Source organism: Macaca fascicularis, chromosome 12 (assembly GCF_037993035.2).
Source record: "Macaca fascicularis isolate 582-1 chromosome 12, T2T-MFA8v1.1".
Taxonomy (NCBI): Eukaryota; Metazoa; Chordata; class Mammalia; order Primates; family Cercopithecidae; genus Macaca; species Macaca fascicularis.
The window spans coordinates 464,898-483,818 of record NC_088386.1 but is presented as its reverse complement, the minus strand read 5'-3'; the positions used below and the strand labels follow the sequence as shown (position 1 = coordinate 483,818).

Below are 18,921 nucleotides of genomic sequence, written 5' to 3'. Positions count from 1 at the left end.
TGAAAACCCTGACTCTGCTTTCCTAGAATTTAGGAAATCTATACTTTGAACGCTTGGCTTTGAAGAAACACTGTTTTCCCCTGGTCAGTTTACTTCTGTGGCAGCTGCTTAAGTATGTACAGTCCTGCTGCACCCAACCCCACGCCAGCAGGGCAGGCTGGCGCCCCTCTGCTGTCCATGCAGTCTCTGGGGTCCCACCAGCTCCTGTAAGGCAGAACTAAGCTGCATGACACACAGAGGTCTTGGTTTTGTACAGAACCTTTAATTGCAAACAACTTGAAAGCAGCCATCCTGGGGGTGGCAGGGGAGAACTCACCACACCCTCCCCTCAGTATTCTTCGCCTTCTTCAGCCTCAGCTTCCACGGAATCCACGCCCACCTCTTCATAATCCTTCTCCAAAGCTGCTAGGTCCTCTCGGGCCTCAGAGAACTCTCCCTCTTCCATGCCTTCGCCCACGTACCAGTGCACAAAGGCCCGCTTGGCATACATGAGATCGAACTTATGGTCCAGGCGGGCCCAGGCCTCCGCGATGGCCGTGGTGTTGCTCAGCATGCACACGGCCCGCTGCACCTTGGCCAGGTCTCCCCCGGGGACCACTGTGGGGGGCTGGTAGTTAATGCCCACCTGCCGGAGAAGGGAAAGAAAGCAGTCTGTGAAGCTTATATCAAACCTAGAAATGGTAGCTACTTTTCCTCAAACAGAAGACACCCTGTGGGTGACAAGGAGGATACTCAGTTCACCTCACAAACATCACTAAGCCCTTCTCTGCGCCAGGCAGGGTGATAGTCCCAGATGGAGAACAGAGACAGGAACCTTGGAGGTAGCCACCCTGGTGGGATCCTAGGCTACCTGAAGGGCTGTGTCCTAGTACCTGTGACATGTGATAGGTGCCCAGGTGAAGACAGTCTTCCCTCTGAAAATGTATGCTGCTTGTCTTCTTTGTAGATTACAATTAAATTCTGTAGCTAAACTTCTTCCACCCGGATAGATTCAGAGTACACAACTCTTCCCCATGCTATCACAAGGAACATCATACCCACTTCTGACCCACAAAACAAGCCACTGTGGATATGCAAAGGTAGCTGATCATGGGTCAAGAGTCATATGAATGCTGCTACCGCAGCATCAGGAAGTGGTCGAAGTGGTCCATGTGCCTGCCTAAGTAGGGGGTGGCATTCCAAGGTGGTAACCAAAGGGGAAGCATTCCAAGTTTCAGAACTCAGGATTAACATGACCTGAGGTCCTGGCAGCAGTGCACAGGGTCAACTAGAGCAGGGATCAGCACACTTGTTCTATAAATGACAACATCAGGCCAGGTGTGGTGGCTCAAGCCTGTGACCCCAGCACTTTGGGAGACTGAGGCGGGCAGATCACGTGAGGCCAGGGGTTTGAGACCAGCCTGGCCAACATGGCGAAACCCCATCTCTACTAAAAATACAAATATTAGCTGGGTGCAGTGGCTCATGCCTGTAATCCAGCACTTGGGAGGCTAAGGCAGGTGGATCACCTGAGGCCAGGAGTTCGAAACCAGCCTGGCCAACATGGCAAAATCCCATCTCTACCAAAAATACAAAAATTAGCAGGTGCCTGTAATCCCAGCTACTTGGGAGGTGGAGGCAGAGAAGTTCTTGAACCTGGGAGGTGGAGGATGCAGTGAGCCAAGATCGTGCCACTGCATTCCAACCTGGGTGACAAAGCAAGACTGCCTCAAAAAAAAAAAAAAAAATTTCCCGGGCATGGTGGTGCATGTCTGTGGTCCCAGCTACTCAGGAGGCTGAGGTGAGAGAATCACTTGAGCCTGAGGGCAGAGGTTGTAGTGAGCCAGGATCACACTACTGTACTCCAGCCTGGGGTACAAAGCAAGACCCTATCTCAAAAAATAAATAAATAAATCTCACCACAGATATATAGTGTGATGACTCAGAAAGAGAGTTCAAAAGACATCACTGGGCTGGGCGCAGTGGCTCACAACTTTAATCCCAGCACTTTGGGAGGCTGAGGTGGGCAGATCGCCTGAGGTCAGGAGTTCAAGACCAACTTGGCCGACATGGTGAAACCCCGTCTCTACTAAAAATACAAAAATTAGCCGGGTGTGATGGTGGGTACCTGTAATCCCAGCTACTTGGGAGGGTGAGGCCGGAGAATTGCTTGAAACCAGGAGGCAGAGGTTGCAGTGAGCTGAGATCATACCACTGCACTCCAGCCTGGTCAACAGAGCAAGACAGTCTCCAAAAAAAAAAAAAAAAAAAAAAAATTCAGTGGATCAATTATCAACTCTGGTTCACTACTTTATGCCCACATGCCTAGCCCATGGAACAGGGAGAGTCTCCCCAAAGGATGCGGGCCTTCAGGGACAGTGTTATTTTGTGCGTCTGCTGCTTGCTGAAAGGCCTACACATCACCCAGTCATACCTTAAATCCAGTCGGGCACCAATCCACAAACTGGATAGTGCGCTTGGTCTTGATGGTGGCGATGGCCGCGTTGACGTCTTTGGGGACCACGTCCCCCCTGTACAACATGCAGCAGGCCATGTACTTGCCATGGCGAGGGTCACACTTGACCATCTGATTGGCTGGCTCGAAGCAGGCATTGGTGATCTCGGCCACGGACAGCTGCTCGTGGTAGGCCTTCTCGGCTGAGATGACCGGGGCGTAGGTGGCCAGGGGGAAGTGGATGCGGGGGTACGGCACTAGGTTGGTCTGGAATTCCGTCAAGTCCACATTCAGGGCCCCATCGAATCGCAGGGAGGCCGTGATGGAGGACACAATCTGCCCAATCAGGCGATTGAGGTTGGTGTACGTGGGACGCTCGATGTCCAGGTTGCGCCGACATATGTCATAGATGGCTTCATTGTCAACCATGAAGGCGCAGTCAGAATGTTCCAGGGTCGTGTGGGTGGTCAGGATGGAGTTGTAGGGCTCCACCACGGCCGTGGAGACCTGGGGGGCTGGGTAAATGGCAAACTCTAGCTTGGACTTCTTGCCGTAATCCACTGAGAGCCGCTCCATGAGCAGAGATGCAAACCCAGAGCCAGTGCCGCCCCCGAAGCTGTGGAAGATGAGGAAGCCCTGCAGTCCCGTGCACAGATCCGCCTGAGAGAAACCAGACAACATGAGTCAATGGCCGTGGAAGCCACACCACCAACCTCCAACAAGCCAAGGCCACTTCTCTTTGCCTCTGAAGACTTGATATGGATTCAAATCATCCATAATAAACACGTAGTACACTTTGAAGCAAAGAAAAGCAGACAAAGATCTACAGACAAATCACCATTGCAGACTCAGTAGGACTCAAGATGCTGGTCTAGGTTTTTGTTTGTTTGCTTGTTTGTGATGGAATCTTGCTCTGTTGCTCAGGCTGGAGTGCAGTGGTGCAATCTCAGCTCACTGCAACCTCTGCCTCCCGGGTTCAAGCAATTCTCCTGCCTCAGCCTCTCAAGTAGCTGGGAGTACGGATGTGCACCACCACACCCAGCTAATTTTTGTATTTTTAGTAGACGTAGAGTTTCACCATGTAAGCCAGGCTGGTCTCAAACTCCCGACCTCAGGTGATACACCCACTTCAGCCTCCCAAAGTGCTGGGATTACACGTGTGAGTCACCGTGCCCGGCCAACATGCTGATCTAAATTTTGATAAAATGACCTCCCTTTCACCTTCCAAGAACTACCCTCCCATGCAAGCCAATGGCCACATGAAACGTTCTCTTCTTACCAGTTTGCGGATCCGGTCCAGGACTAGGTCAACAATCTCCTTGCCGATGGTGTAATGGCCTCTAGCGTAATTATTGGCTGCATCTTCTTTCCCAGTAATCAGCTGCTCTGGGTGGAAGAGCTGCCTGTAGGTCCCTGTGCGCACTTCATCTACAAAAGAGACAGTGTGTGCCGTGAATCTTTAAGGCCTGTACTCACCAAGATGGACACATTCCAGGACTGTTCACTTCTACAGAGTACATGCTGGTCAAAGTACATGACCTACAAGTCATAGGTCAACAGTGGCAGCATCTGGTAGACAGTGTCTCTGTGTGATAACCAAACTGCATATGCCATTTATGACTTTACGAAGTGACACTCAGCTTGTGGTATACATGTCAGCACGACCAGTTCCTAGTGAGAGGAAATAAGCTCTTACACTCCTACGCAGGTACACAGTTCCTTCCTACGTGTAGCTACATCAAAGGCTATAAGTTAAAAACTCGTACAACCTGGGAAGTCACCAGATCAGTGTGACTTATGCAGGGCAGTCCCATCAGGGCACCCTGGATGACCTGGGTCTCACAGGCTTTCAGGTGATGCTGTCATTTCCTAGGGGGCCACTGAAAGGTGCTGCCTCTTGGCAGCTGTCTTTGGAAACTACCTCAGGCTGCTATTCTGAAGGAAGCAAATGACTGTTCTGTACTTACCTTCTTTGCCTAAGATGCAGGTCAAGACTCTCGTGCACCAGCATAAAAGAGTGCAGAGCATTCAGGAGGGAACCAAGGCTACTGCACCCTGCAGGCAGGGCCATCTGAGCAGGGCTGAGGCAGCCACAAGGGAATCCCTTCACAGCCCATCTTACTGCTGGCAAAGCAGCTTTTCCCTGTAGGTCAGGTTTTCCTAGATTAGGAGCCAAGTCTCACAGACACTTTCATCACGAACCTTTCAGTTTCTCTCCTAACAACGCCACGGGCATATGCCTGTCCATCCCATCCTTTCGGCAGGAGGATTCAAAGGAACCCACGCGGGACTTTAACACTGCTCTCCCACCCTCTCAGGAAAGCTGCCATCCAGTGCCCAGGCACCTACCGACCACAGTGGGCTCCAGGTCCACAAACACTGCTCTGGGCACATGCTTGCCAGCCCCAGTCTCACTGAAGAACGTGTTGAAGGAGTCATCCCCGCCACCAATGGTTTTATCACTTGGCATCTGACCATCGGGCTGAATTCCATGTTCAAGGCAGTACAGTTCCCAGCAGGCATTGCCGATCTGGACACCTGCCTGCCCCACGTGGATAGAGATACACTCGCGCTGTGAACCGGAACATAAATGTGAACCCATTCATTTCAAGGCAACTTGAAGCTATATGGCATACAAATATTTTAATTTAATATTTATATAGTGCTTCAGTATCTGGTGCTTTCACAGTTGGTATTTCCTAGGAGGGTTAGGGGACTGATCCCTTCAGCCCTGTGAAAACTAACTTGCTGTAAACCATACCAGCTACTAAGTTCTACAGGTAGCCCTAGAACCTGTTTTCCACTACACAAAAATTAGGTTATTTTAAAACTTGGAAGCCATGTAATGTCAATAATTACCCCACATTATAGCCAGTCACAGTAATTCTCTGAAGAATATATAGCAGTTTTTGATTATGTCCTGATCAAAGGATAAGGTAGTTGGGTTGGGTAAGGAAATACAGAGTAGGTCTCAGGTCCCCATGGTCCAAGCGCAGGTGCTCAGTGTGTGTCCTCTCTCTGCCCCCCAGATCTACCCTCCATCATTCACCATCTGCTCTGTGCTCTCGGAGGCTGACCCTTGAGAACAGCATCAGAGGCCTTCCTTGCTCTCTGGATTCTTCCTGGTTTAGTCAATGGCAGGCAGCAGTGGGATACCGGGGGCTGGAGGAGAGCAACGCCAGGGTACTCCCTCCTTGGCCCCTTCCTGCTCAACTGCTGTGGGTGACCTGAATCCCTCTTAAGGCCACACTTTTGGCAGGTTGCCCTCTCAATTTCTTGTAACCACTCCCTCTCTCCACCCCTTGAAGCCTACAGGTGTAATGGCTCCCAGACATCATCAGTGCTGGGACACTGCACTGTCCTTTGGTGGTTTCTTTAAACCCTGCCAAGCTGGATGTGGTGGCTCATTCCTGTAATCCCAGCACTTTAGAAGGCTGAGGCGAGAGGATCGCTTGGGACCAGCTTGAGACCAGCCTGGATAACACAGTGAGACCCTGTCCCTGTGAAAAATTTACAAATTGGCCGGGCGCGGTGGCTCAAGCCTGTAATCCCAGCACTTTGGGAGGCCAAGACGGGCGGATCACGAGGTCTGGAGATCGAGACCATCATGGCGAACACGGTGAAACCCCGTCTCTACTAAAAAATACAAAAAAACTAGCCGGGCGAGGTGGCGGGCGCCTGTAGTCCCAGCTACTCGGGAGGCTGAGGCAGGAGAATGGCGTGAACCCAGGAGGCGGAGCTTGCAGTGAGCTGAGATCGCGCCACTGCACTCCAGCCTGGGCGACAGAGCCAGACTCCATCTCAAAAAAAAAAAAAAAAAAAGAAAAATTTACAAATTAACCAGGTGTGGTGGCACACACCTGTAGTACCAGTTACTCGGGAGGCTGAGGCAGGAGAACTGCTGGAACCCAGGGGTTCAAGGCTGCAGGGAGCCGTGATCCCGCAACTGTGCTCCAGCCTGGGCAACAGAGCATCTGTTGAGTGCTGTCAAAAAAAAAAAAAAAGAAAAGAAAAGAAAAAAAAGGATAACTGACAAACCACAGGTATTCAGACTTGGGACTTGGGAATCTATTATGTTAATGGGTTGCTTTTTTTGTTTTTTTGAGGCAGGGTCTCTGTGGCCCAAGCTGGAGTGCAATAGCACCAGCAGGACTCACTGCAGTCTCAAACTTCCAGGCTCGGCTGATCCTCCCACCTCAGCCTCCCGAGTGGCTGGAACCACAGCCCCACATCACCACGCCCGGGGAATGTTTGTATTTTTTTGTAGAGCCCGGGTTTCGCCATGTTGGGTCAGGCTGGTCTCGAACTCCAGACGTCAGGTGATCCACCCGCCTCCACCTCCCCAAGGGCTGGGATTCCAGGCGTGAGCCACCGCGCCTGGCCTAACGCGTTGCCTCTGGGCGAACGAGGCAACGTTTCAGCTGCGTCTGAGCCTTAATTCCTAATCGGACCCACGTCCACGCCCCAGCCCCGTCAGCGAAGACGCCTGGGGCTCCTCGGTCGTTGCCGGCAGCACAGACTCGTGCACTCCCACGTGGAGACTGGAAAGCGGGCGCAGCGCCCTCCGTCTTCAGCAGGCGACGCCACTGTTTGCTCTCTGGGGACGGGACACCGTCCATGGTCCCCGTCCACCGACTGAAGACCGGCAGCTTCATTTAAAACAAAAGCCGCCGTCCCTGCCCTGGGACCTGCAGATCCGGGAGACGATTCCGTGTCCTCCCGTCCCGCACTAGACCCCGCGTCCTTCTCCGGCTTCCTCTCAGCTCAGCGCCCAGGCCCGCAACAAGGTCCCTCCGTCCGCCCGAGGCCAGCTTCGTCTGCCTGGGCGTCTGCGGGGCGGGAAGGACCCGGGTCTTACCATGGCGAACTCCGCCGCTTCAGCCCGACGCTGCTTCCAGACCTCAACCGGCTGCCGCAGCTGCTGAGGGCCAACTGCAACCGTCTGCCCGCGCGCGCTGCACGGGATTGGCCTGCCGCTGCCAGGCTGCCATTGGCCTGGAGTTCCTGGGAGGCGGGCCGAAGGCCGGGTCCCAGTTCTGATTGGCCATGGCTCAACACGTGAAGTGGGGACGCTCTCTGATTGGATGCAGGATTGGCGGGAAGGCAGCGGGGTCATGAAAGGCTTGGCGGGTGCTGAGGCATCTCCGGGGTGTCTTCTGACCGGGATTGGAACAGCTACTGCACGGCTTTTGTGGGTCACGGAACATTGCCTTGCTCCCAGTGTGCCGCCGCCCCCTCCCTGAATGCCCCGAGCCTGCTCCTCTCCAAGCCTTTTTCAGATCTTTGCAAACAAGGCCGCTTCTGAGAGGCCTTCCCGCCATCTACCCAAGTCACAGCAGCGCTGCAATCACCCTGCTCTTCCCGTTCCCACCCAGCACCCGGGAAGTGGCAGGATTCAATCCCTTTTGTGACCCAAAAGGAGAAAACGGGCTGGGCGCGATGGCTCAACCCTGCAATCCCAGCACTTCGGGAGGCCGAGGCAGGTGGAGCACCCGAGGTCAGCAGTTCCCCGAGACCAGCCTGGCCAACATGGTGAAAACCCGTCTCTACTAAAAATACCAAAATTACCCGGGCTGGTGGTCGGCACCTGTAATCCTAGCTACATGGGAGGCTGAGGTAGGAGAATTGCTTGAACCTGGGAAGCAGATGTTGCAGTGAGCCGAGATTAGGCCACTGCACACTCCAGCCCGGGCAACACAGCCAGAGTCCGTCAAAAAAAAAAAAAAAGAAGAAGAAAGGAGGCAAAATTAGCCTAAGTGGAGAGGTTGGGCCAGGCACAGCGGCTCATGCCTGTAATTCCAGTGCTTTGGGAGGCCATGACAGGAGGATTGCTTCAGGTCAGGAGTTCGAGACCAGCCTGGGCAACGTGGTGAGACCCACCTTGTCCGTTTCTACAAAAAATAAAATAAAATTAGCAAGGCATGGTGGCACGCGCCTGTAATCCCAGCTACTCAGGAGGCTGAGGCAGGAGAATTCCTTGAACCTGGGAGGCAGAGGTTGCAGTGAGCTAAGATCACACCACTGCACTCAAGCCTGGGTGACGGAGCAAAACGCCATCTTGAAAAAGAGAGTTTATTTGTGCCAAGTTTGAGAAGTGCAACCCTGGAGATGCAAGTTGTCTTAATATACACCTCTAATTAGCCGCAGTTACAAGTGGGTTTTTAAAGGAAAAGAAGAGACAGTTCCTAACTTACCAAGAATTTTGAAATTAGAGAGGAAGTCTTGCTGTGTTGCCTAGGCTGGTCTTGAACTCCTGACCTGAAGGGATCCTCCCACCTTGGCTGGCCTGGCCTGAGGAATTTATATTAAAATAACATAAGCTATTTATTGGGCCGGGCGTGGTGGCTCACACCTGTAATCCCAGCACTTTGGGAGGCCGAGGCAGGAGGATCACTTGAAGTCAGGAGTTCAAGACCAGCCTGGCCAACATGATGAAACCCTGTCTCTACCAAAAATACAAAAATGAGTCAGTCATGGTGGTGAGCGCCTATAGTCCCAGCTACTTGAGAGGCTGAAGTAGGATAATCACTTGAACCCAGGAGGTGGAGTTTGCAGTGAGCCAAGATCACACCATTGCAGTCCAGCCTGGGCAACAGAGTGAGACTCCATCTCAAAAAAAAAAAAAAAAAAAAAAAAAAGCTGTTTATTGTCTCTATATTGTCTACATTGTCACAAATTCCAGGAACAGGAAGATAATGGGTTAAGCTAGTCAGAAACAAAATGCCTTTAAACAGTCACCTGAGACATGGGTATGAGGGGTGTGACTGAAGTCCATATCCTGTCTTTTTGGGCCTGATAAATTCTGCACACCTCACATAACTCAAAGTGCTATGAATGCTTTTTCTTTTCTCATCAATTTAGTGGGAAGGAGTGGGCCAACAGGAAAGGGGAAGTCACACCCCTGTTCCAGGAAGAGCAGAGTGGGGACCTAATACCCATTTTGGAGGAGTTTGGAACAATCACCTGATACTTCCTTTTAATTTATTTGTTTTTCTGACACTGGTTCTCACTATGTTGACCAGGCTGGACTCAAATTCCTGGATTGAAGTGATCCCCAAGCCTCAGCCTTCCTTGTAGGCTGGGACTACAGGCGTGTGATTCTTCGCGGTTTGATTCTTCCATTCCTAAAGATCATTTAAGAGTGTGCATTCAGTTCTGGGAAAAGCACCAGTAGAGACGTGCTGGCTTACCCCCAGCTCATCACTAGGATGCCGCATCCCATCGTGGCACCTCCCTAGAGAGTGGCCAAGCAGGCCCTTAACTTTCCCTCCTGAGACGAGAGCAGAGCAGAGACAGGGAGCTCCACCAGTGGGATGGGACTCGTGAGGTCCAGGAGTTGAGACTTTTCTGTGGCCTTGGGGACCTCCGGACAGTGCGATCAGGTCTGCCCTTAGAAGGATGCTTTGGCAGAAGGCGGAGGGGCAGGGACCGAATTCTGCGGACAGCCAGGAAAGTCAGAGGAGTCCACCGGCCCCCACCTCTTCTCCCCGGGAGGGCGAATCCTTCTGTCTTAGTCAGCCCCAGGCACCCTAAAAAAAATACCATTGACTGAGTGGCTTAAACAACAGGGTTTCATTTTCTCACAGTTCTGGAGGCTAAAAGCCCCAGAGGCCTCTTCCTGGTTTGCACACAGCCACCTTCTCACCACGTCCTCCCGTAGGATGGTAGCGCCCAAGCTCTCTGGTCTCTTGTAAGGACACGAATCCTATTGGATCAGGACCCGCCCTTATGACCTCACTTAACCTTCACCATCTCCTTACAGGCCTTGTCCCCAAATACAGTCACATTGGGGATTAGCGCTTCAGCATCTAATATTGGCAGCGGGGGACACCATTCAGTCCATAGCCCTCCCTTTCCTCAGGGCTCCAACCACATCATGCGCAGAACTCAGCTGCAGCCCGCATCACAAGGTGCTCTTCAGTCCAGCCATGTGTCCTTCAGTAGCTGGGATACGTTCTCGACAATGCATCATCAAGTAATTTCACTGATGTGAACATCTTAGAGTATACTTAGACCAACGAAGGGGGTGCAGCCTACTGCACACCTAGGCCACATGGTATAGCATTTGCCCGTTGGCTACAGATCTGTGCAGCAAGGATTTGTGTATCTAAACACAGAAAAGCTACGGGAAAAATACGGTATTATAATTTTATGGGACCACTGTTATATATATACTCTCTGTTGTTGACCGAAATATCACTATATGCTACATGACTGCAATATTTATTTTTCTGATTATAAAAGCAACACAAATTCCCAGTAGAGGGTGTAGAAAATTAGCAACAAACTATTTACTGTAAATGACGAAAGAAAAATTGAGCCTTGGACATGCCCATTGTACTGTAAGTTATGATTCCATAACTACTTGTAGTAAACAGTGTTTCTGGCCCCTAAGTATTGCTGCCTTGTGTATTTTATTTAGTATACAGCACTAAAAAAAAGAGTTTTGTGAATTATTAAATCATTTCAGTAAGTCAGCTAACAACGTTTACAGACAGTCGCTACACAGAAAGGAACACAAATTATTTCCTCTTTTGCTCAGATTCAAACAGCCTTGAGTGACAACTTAAGGACAAGGCGGCGCCTCAACAAGATCTCACACAAGGCGGCGCCTCAACAAGATCTCACACAGCGGCTACGGGGGCCAGAGAAGCAGCGCCGCACGGTGCAGCAGGAGGAGGAGGACCAGCACAAGGTAGGCAGCTTGGTTCTGGGTGAGAAAGGCTTCAGAGGCTTTGCAGAGTTTTGTAAGGTTGAGTTCATACAGATGTTTGAAGACCTCCTTGGGATCCCCGCTCATGGACTGTCCCTGCTGCCTGCAGGACACCAGGGCCAAGCCTGGTTCTAGGGCCCCTGCTGTGCCCAGTTGCTACACAGCCCATGTCAGCTGGCAGGGCTTGGCTCCCTGCCCTGGGTGCCTTTCAGAGTGCTGCCTGCAGCAGGCACCCACTTCACAGTCATCATCTGCCGTCTCCAGTTCAGCCCCGCAGAGTAAGCAGCAGCTCCCCCACCCCGCCCATTCTGAATGAGGAACGATGTCCAGAGGGTACTGTGTTATCTGCAGTGACACGCTGCGCCTGACGCCAGTGACCTCGCCCTTCTCTCTACACCATGCCCCCTGCTCTTAGAAGGGGCATCTTAGCAACGACAGGGAACTGCAAAAGAGGACATTTGTTAAAATGTGGCTGATTTCCCCATAACTCCTTTACAAATTTGGTTTTTAGTAAGATATGTGAACTTTATATTCAAATGCTATTAAGTATATAATAACACAATTAGGTTCTTTTTTCTTTTCTTTTTCTTTCTTTCTTTCTTTTTTTTTTTTTTTTTTGAGACAGAGTGTCTCTCTGTCACCAGGCTGCAGTCCTGCAATCTCAGCTCACTGCATGGGCTCTGTTTTCTAAAATACATTCATTTATACACTGAAGTCCTTGGACATGTAGTTTGTGATCTGTCCTCTAAAATGTGCCAGATTTTAAGCCCAAATTGCTTTTTAAGATCATCCGTGGTATCATCCCCCTGCATGACTTGTCTGGGAGTGCAGTGCGGGCTGTGCGGCGTCTCGTTGCTTGACACAGTCACAGTGACTCTGAGCCGGACCAAGAGAGGCCTGGGGAGCCCTTTCCTCCCCATATGGTAAGGAAGGAGACCACTACTACTCCTGCTTCCCTCGTCCCCCGACCTTGCCTAGTTCACAAGACAGGAGTAAAGAGAAAGAAACAAAAGTAAGATAAATAGCCAGACAACCTTGGCACCACCACCCAGTCCTAGGAGTTAAACAAAGTAATAATAATAACATCAACCCCTGGCCTAAACTATTTGTGTTATCTGTAAATTCCAGACACTGTATGAGAAAAGCATTGTAAAACTTTCTGTTCTGTTAGCTGATGTATGTAGCCCCCACTCACGTTTCCCACGCTTGCTCGATTTATCACGACCCTTTCACGTGGACCCCTTAGAGTTGTAAGCCTTTAAAGAGGCCAAGTATTTCTTTCTCAGGGAGCTTGGCTCTTAAGAAGCAAGTCTGCCGACGCTCCCGGCCAAATAAAAAACCTCTTCCTTCTTTAATCCGGTGTCTCAGGAGTTTTGTCTGTGGCTCGTCCTGCTACAGTGGGAGCCACCCTGCCAGCTTGCTCCAGGTCTTGTCACCTCCAGTCTTAGTCCGACAGGTGTGACAGTGACTACACAGCCAGATTCTTGGCCCAATCGGCTGCAGGGAGGTCAGAGTCATCAGGGCAGCAAGTGGTGAGGTTGGGTTGTCAGTGCAGCTGAACTCATGGTAAGTCCTACTTGTGGCCCTCCACCCAGGGAGACTTTGATTTAAATGTCTTTCTTCTTAAATTTCTTTTCTGTCTTTTTTAGTTTTTTAAGAGATGAGGCCTCACTATTTTGCCCAGGCGCTGGTCTTGAACTCCTGGGCTCACGTGATCCTCCCACCTCAGCTTCCCAAAGTGGTGGGATGACCGGCATGAGCCACAGTGCCTGGTCTGATTTAAATCTTCAGCACTTTGCCTACATGTTTTCTTCTGCTTCTGCTAATGTTTAAGTAACTAGATTGAATGCCCAGATGTTTTATTCACCTTTGCAGCTGTGTAGATGACATCAGGCAGAGGTTGACGTTACAGAGCCAGCTGTCCTGCTGGAAGCTACTCCATGCAGTGCAGGGTCCTTCTTGGTGTGGGGTTGGTGCTCAGCACCCGAGCCCAGGTGGTCTTCCCATTGCCTGCTTGGCTGGGGTGAGGCGAGCACAGGGCTTTTCCCAAGCAGGGTATTTTTCCCGTCTGTGACTTTCATCTGTAACCAGCATTGGCTGTCACTTGTAACTCTTCAATATAGTGTAAGACTAAACGTCCAGCCTTCCAGGCCTTTGTTAAGCAAACATAAAACATCTATACTTTTTTTTCAGGAATTGGTTGAAGCTTCAGAGAGATTGAAATCCTAGGCCCAAGAACTGAAAGATGCCCATCAGCAGCAGAGGCTGGCCCCGCAGGACTTCCGGGAGCTCAGTGAGCTCATTGCAGAGCTCTGCTCCCAGAAACAGAAGGTGTGGGAAAGGAGGAGGAGATGGAAGTAGCCACGCAGCAAGTTGACGTGATGTGGCAGGAGATCTGAAGATCCAAGAAGCTGGAAAGCTCCTCTTTCTGTCCCAGCACTTTGGGAGGTCGAGGCCGGCGGATGGCCTGAGGTCAGGAGTTTCAGACCAGCCTGGGCAATATGGTGAAACCCCGTCTCTATTAAAAATGCAAAAATTAACCAGGCATGGTGGTGGGCACCTGTAATCCTAGCTATTGGGAGGCTGAGGGAGGAGAATTGCTTGAACCTGGGAGGCGGAGGTTGCAATGTTGCAATGAGCCAAGATTACGCCACTGCACTCCAGCCTGGGCAACAAGAGCAAAACTCTGTCTCAAAAAAAAAAAAGGAGGAAACTGTTTAGATATTTCAGCGATGGTACTAATTGGACTTTTGTATGACCTTAATAAAACATCTTTGAGAACTTGGGCTGCATTATGTAAATTACTTTAAAATGGATCTTAAGTTGTATGTGAACCCAAGTAAGTTGATCTGCCAAGCATGTATTTTGTGCTCATCCCTCAATATCTATTTGTGAAATTATTAAAAGAGGTTCCTATTCCTAAGTTTTAAAAATTCCTTTTTAAGTAAGTAGAGGGGATTTATGCTAAGCTGTGATATGGCCCGGCTTAATTGAATAAGAGAACCTGCAGTCCATAAAGGGCCAATGGCAGTAGTAAGGCAAATCATAGTCTAGGACACTTCAAGCACTTGCTTTGGACCAGTGCTACTGAAGCGTCTTGGTCTTAGCACTCCTTTACACTCTTACAAATCACTGGCAATCCCAAAGAGCGTCTACTTATGTAGATTACAGCTCTCAATATGCACCATGGCAGAAATCAAAACTGAGAATTCTTTCAATACAATAAAAACCCATTACGTGTTAACATAACATTTGTAAAGAAAAGTAACTATTTCTTTAAAAATCTAGTGAGAAGAATGGCATTTTTACATTATTTATTTATTTATTTTAAGATGGAGTCTCGCTCTGTCACTTAGGCTGGAGTGCAGTCGTGCAATCTCGGCTCACTGCAGCCTTTACCTCCCAGGTTCAAGCGATTCTTGTGCCTCAGCCTCTTGAGTAGCTGGGAATACAGACATGCACTACCATGCCCGGCTAATTTTTGTATTTTTAGTAGAGACAGGGTTTCACCATGTTGGCCAGGCTGGTCTCAAACTCCCGACCTCAGGTGAGCTGCCCTCCTCAGCCTCCCAAAGTGCTGGGATTACAGGCGTGAGCCACTGCACCCAGCCACATTTTTACATTTTTTAGTGTTTCTTTAATATCTGGCTTAATAGAACACGCTTGGGTTCTCATGTCTGTTTCTGCATTCCATCTGTTTTGATACACTGTTCTGGATGAAGTACATGAAGAACTCCTGGTTCCCACAGATAACTAATTAATTATTAAAAGAGGTTCCTGGGTGCTAAGTTTTAAAAATTCCCTTTTCAGTAAGTAGAGGGTATTCATTCTCTGACAATGTCTCAGGATCCCAGGGTTCTCAGCCCACACTTCGAGAACTGCTGCCCTGGGTATTCTGAATGTTCTGCTGTTGGTGAGTGACATGTTTTAAGCAATGCTTACTTTAAAATTTGATTAAAGGCCAGGGGCAGTGGCTCACATCTCTAATCCCAGCACTTTGGGAGGCCAAGGTGGGCAGATCACTTGAGCTCAGGAGTTCAAGACCTGTCTGGGCAACGTAGTGAAACCCCATCTCTACCTGAAATACAAAAAAGTAGCCAAGTGTGGTGGCGTGCACATCTAGTATGAGCTACTCGGGAGGCTGAGTGGGAGGATCGCTTGAGCCTGGAAGGTGGAGGTTGCAGTGAGCCGAGATTGTGCTGCTATACTCCAGCCTGGGCGACAGAGTGAGAATCTGTCTCAAAAAAATTCTGTTAAAATTTACTTAATGAATCCCACAAATGAGAAGGCCTGGAAGCACATGCTGAAGTTCAGGGCTCTTTGCTGTTTAGCCACAGGATATCTGTTTGTTTTCTTCTTAGTTTATTTTGCAACCCAAATATATTTGAAGTTGTAGCCAGTTACAACTCAAATTAATGAAACCCCTAACTAAGGATTACCATTCCACATACGGATAAGGTGATACGTTGCCTGGGATTTGCTCTCAAATGGTTTGTGTGTAGGCAGAGATGAAGCAAGCTCAGCTCAAGTTGCTCGCTGTCAGCCAAATACGGTGGCTTGCCTGTAATCCCAGCACTTTGGGAGGCTGAGGTGGGCGGATCACCTGAGGTGAGGAGTTTGAGATCAGCCTGGCCAACATGGTGAAACCCCATCTCTACTAAAAAATATACAAAAACTAGCCGGGTGAGGTGGTATGTGCCTGTAATCCCAGCTAAACTGGAGGTTGAGGCATGAGAATCGCTTGAACCCAGGAGGTGGAGGTTGCAGTGAGCTGAGATCACACCACTGCACTCCAGCCTGGGTGACAGAGGAAGACTCTTGTCTGAAAAAAGAAAAAAAAAAGGTCTTCTCCTCACTGTCAAAGCTGGGTGCCAGGCACAGGAGGAGGTTCATTACTCTCTCTTCTTCTGTGTGCGTTTGAAATTGTCCATTTAAAACATGAATCAGTGTTCTACAGAAATCAGAAGTACTTGTTTGCACAAATCAGTATTCTTTCTTAAATTAGAATTTAAACTTGTTTTATTACTAACCAACTGCTTCGGCTGAGGCCTGCACTGTGCTTTCTTTCTGTTAATGACAAGTGCATCTTCGTTTTGTAGCTGGAAGCTCAGCTCAAGGACGCTGTTCCTGAAGCCTGAGAGGACTGCAGACTTCATGAGCACATCGCAGACTTCGAGCAAACAGAAAGTGAGCCTGAAGCCCTCGAGGTGGTGCTGGGTTAGTCTTTACTCTTAACCCTGAGACAGAAAGCTCCTCCTTGCTGATCCCAGCACGTGGACATTGCCTTGTATAATGTGCTGGTCCTGGCTAAGCATTACCCAAAGCAGTTCCAGACAAGACAGGGATGTGGAGAGGTGGGGAGGGACCCTGCCTTCGTGACTGTTTTCATTTGACCATGTATCTCAAATAAGGGCTGCTCCTTTAGCCTAGTCCCCAGAACGAGCACCTCTCAACTTTCAATGAGACTGATCAGGCAGAGCTGCCTAGATGAGGAGCTACTGGTAATGTGCAAAGCCAAGCCACAAGTATGTGGTTTTGGTTAAGTCACTGGGATTTGGAGGGATTGTGACTGCACTGAAGCTGCCTAATGTGATAACCAACACTACATTACCCACAGATGCATGTACAGCTTATTCCTTTTCCTTATAGAAGGCATAGAAACCTGACATGCCATTGATCAATTAATTCTAACAAACCCAAACTGCAAAAAGAGGAGCAGAATATCAACAATTTCAAGAGGGATCAAAGACTTATTTATTAAACATTCTTAGTACTCTTCCCATTTATATGTAGGAACATGGCAGCTCCCCTCCCACTTACATTTCATCTAGCATATAATGAAATTACAGATTTTGCAGTTGGAATGGCAGCTTTTGCAGCCCCGCTTTCTCCATTCTAGAGAGAAATCCTCTTCTGTTCTTGGAGAATCACAGTGGATACGGCAAATCAGAACTGTCTGCCCTCACTTAGCAAACAAAAGGATTCTCTAATGCAGTATAACTTCACTCACACCTGTGTCAAATTTACCAAAACACATGCTAGGTTCACAACTCAAACAACCATCCTTCAGCTTTCTTCTAGTTCCCAGTTTCTGAGTGAAGGTGACAACTGAGCCAGACTGTAAGGAATGAGCAGGATTTGGGCTGGTGAAACAGGAGGAGGATATTTAAGGCAGATGGTGCAGTTTTTTATTTTTTATTTTTTTGAGACGGAGTCTCGCTCTGTCGCCCAGGCTGGAGTGCAGTGGCCCGATCTCAGCTCACTGCAAGCTCTGCCTCCCGGGTTCACGCCATTCTCCTGCCTCAGCCTCCCGTGTAGCTGGGACTACAGGCGCCCACCACCTCGCCCAGCTAATTTTTTGTATTTTTAGTAGAGACAGGGTTTCACCGGATTAGCCAGGATGGTCTCGATCTCCTGAACTCGTGATCCACCCATCTCGGCCTCCCAAAGTGCTGGGATTACAGGCATGAGCCACCGTGCCCAGCCTGATGGTGCAGTTTAAACAAAGGCACAAAGTATGCTGGAATATAAAGAGCTGAGGGCGGTTGTGGCAGAGGGTGGAGGAGTGGCTACAGACAGGATTGACAACAAGCTGGAGGGCCGTCCTCAGAGCCAGTGTCCTTGATTCTACCCTAGAGCAAAAGTCAAGAAACAATAGGTAAACACTTCTAAGTTTTATGGACCATAAATGTATATATTCCTCCCTGATTTAAAAATGGCTTCGCTTTAATAAATACATTATTTTGCATAGCAGTTAACAACACGGGCACTTTCAGCATACAGGTCGATTCTACACTATAGCTCTGCCATGGATGTGCCCTGTTCAACCTGGGTACAGTGATTAACCTGCCTGACAGAGCCTCAGTTGCCTCTTCTGAATAATGGTGATAATAGTGATCATCATTCTTGTAAACGAGGACCATTGGCTATGAAGATGCAGGTGAATTCTTGGCAAAATATTCGAGTCAGAAGTAAAAGCTCCAGAAATAGCACTTTCTGAAATTGTTGTTACCACAATTGTTCAGAAATGAAAGCTTAGTCATATGCCCCCCCGGAGGTCTGACCACCTGCACCCCTTAGTTGTGCTGACATTCTAAAGACTGCTTCTTATCTGTTCTGAAAGGTGCCTAAGACAAAGCCAATTCACTGATTGATGTGGACTAGATGGAGAGCCACAGTTACGCCTCTCAGTGCCTGTCTCAGCTGAAACAGGGCTAAGCTCACACCGTTCAAAGCCAGCTGAAGGCCTGATTTTCACTGGTGACCATACCAGATACGACCATGGAGCAGGGAAGAAAGCGAATGTGCCCGGCGACTCCTCTTCTGGAAGCTCTCTGGGACATCAGTCCTCTTGGCCACTATCAAGGCTTGGGGGCAGCTTAGACTGAAAACCGTGGTGACCCATTAGCAGGCAACTTTCCTTCAAGAACACATTATTTTTCTTTCCTTTATTGAATTACTGGCTTCATTATTTTGGGGTTTATTTGGGAGAGGAAATTTCTATCTTCCTTGAATTAAAACCTGTGGTTAGACATGGTTCTTTTGTACGTTTGCCATTTGGTAAGGTTTTGAAGAAGGGAAAGGATGATGGAAATGAAAATGATGAGGATAAAATTACCAGTTGGTTTAGTTCTCCGTAAATATTTTCTAGTTCTAGTTTCAGATGAAAGTATTTAATCAATGGGTCTTTAAAACCATATGATCGTACTGTGAGAACTTTGAGAGAATGTTATCATAGAAATGAGGAATGTCACCACTAAGAATCATTTTTCCC

General features: G+C 49.1%; 1 protein-coding gene and 1 long non-coding RNA gene across 2 annotated transcripts; one reads left to right on the top strand and one right to left on the bottom strand.

Annotated features, from left to right (window-relative positions):
- Positions 1-242: 242 nt before the first annotated feature.
- TUBA3E (tubulin alpha 3e) lies at positions 243-7,374 on the bottom strand. The gene is made up of 5 exons (XM_045397776.2): positions 7,293-7,374; positions 4,784-5,006; positions 3,714-3,862; positions 2,414-3,094; positions 243-625 (listed from the first exon to the last, which is right to left on the bottom strand). The coding sequence occupies exons 1-5, from the start codon at positions 7,293-7,295 to the stop codon at positions 329-331; spliced, it is 1,353 nt and encodes a 450-aa protein (XP_045253711.1). The 5' UTR covers positions 7,296-7,374; the 3' UTR covers positions 243-328.
- A 138-nt stretch (positions 7,375-7,512) lies between these two features.
- On the top strand, positions 7,513-14,070 carry LOC135966490 (uncharacterized). Its single transcript, XR_010579803.2, has 2 exons — positions 7,513-11,129; positions 13,341-14,070. It is a non-coding gene; the product is annotated as an uncharacterized lncRNA (long non-coding RNA).
- The last annotated feature ends 4,851 nt before the right edge of the window (positions 14,071-18,921 follow it).

Coding starts and splice junctions, on each gene's coding strand:
- TUBA3E (XM_045397776.2), bottom strand. Junction 3,863..4,783: donor CCTGGAGCCCACTGTGGTCG/GTAGGTGCCTGG, acceptor TCTCTTTTGTAG/ATGAAGTGCGCACAGGGACC. Junction 3,095..3,713: donor TGGACCGGATCCGCAAACTG/GTAAGAAGAGAA, acceptor GGTTTCTCTCAG/GCGGATCTGTGCACGGGACT.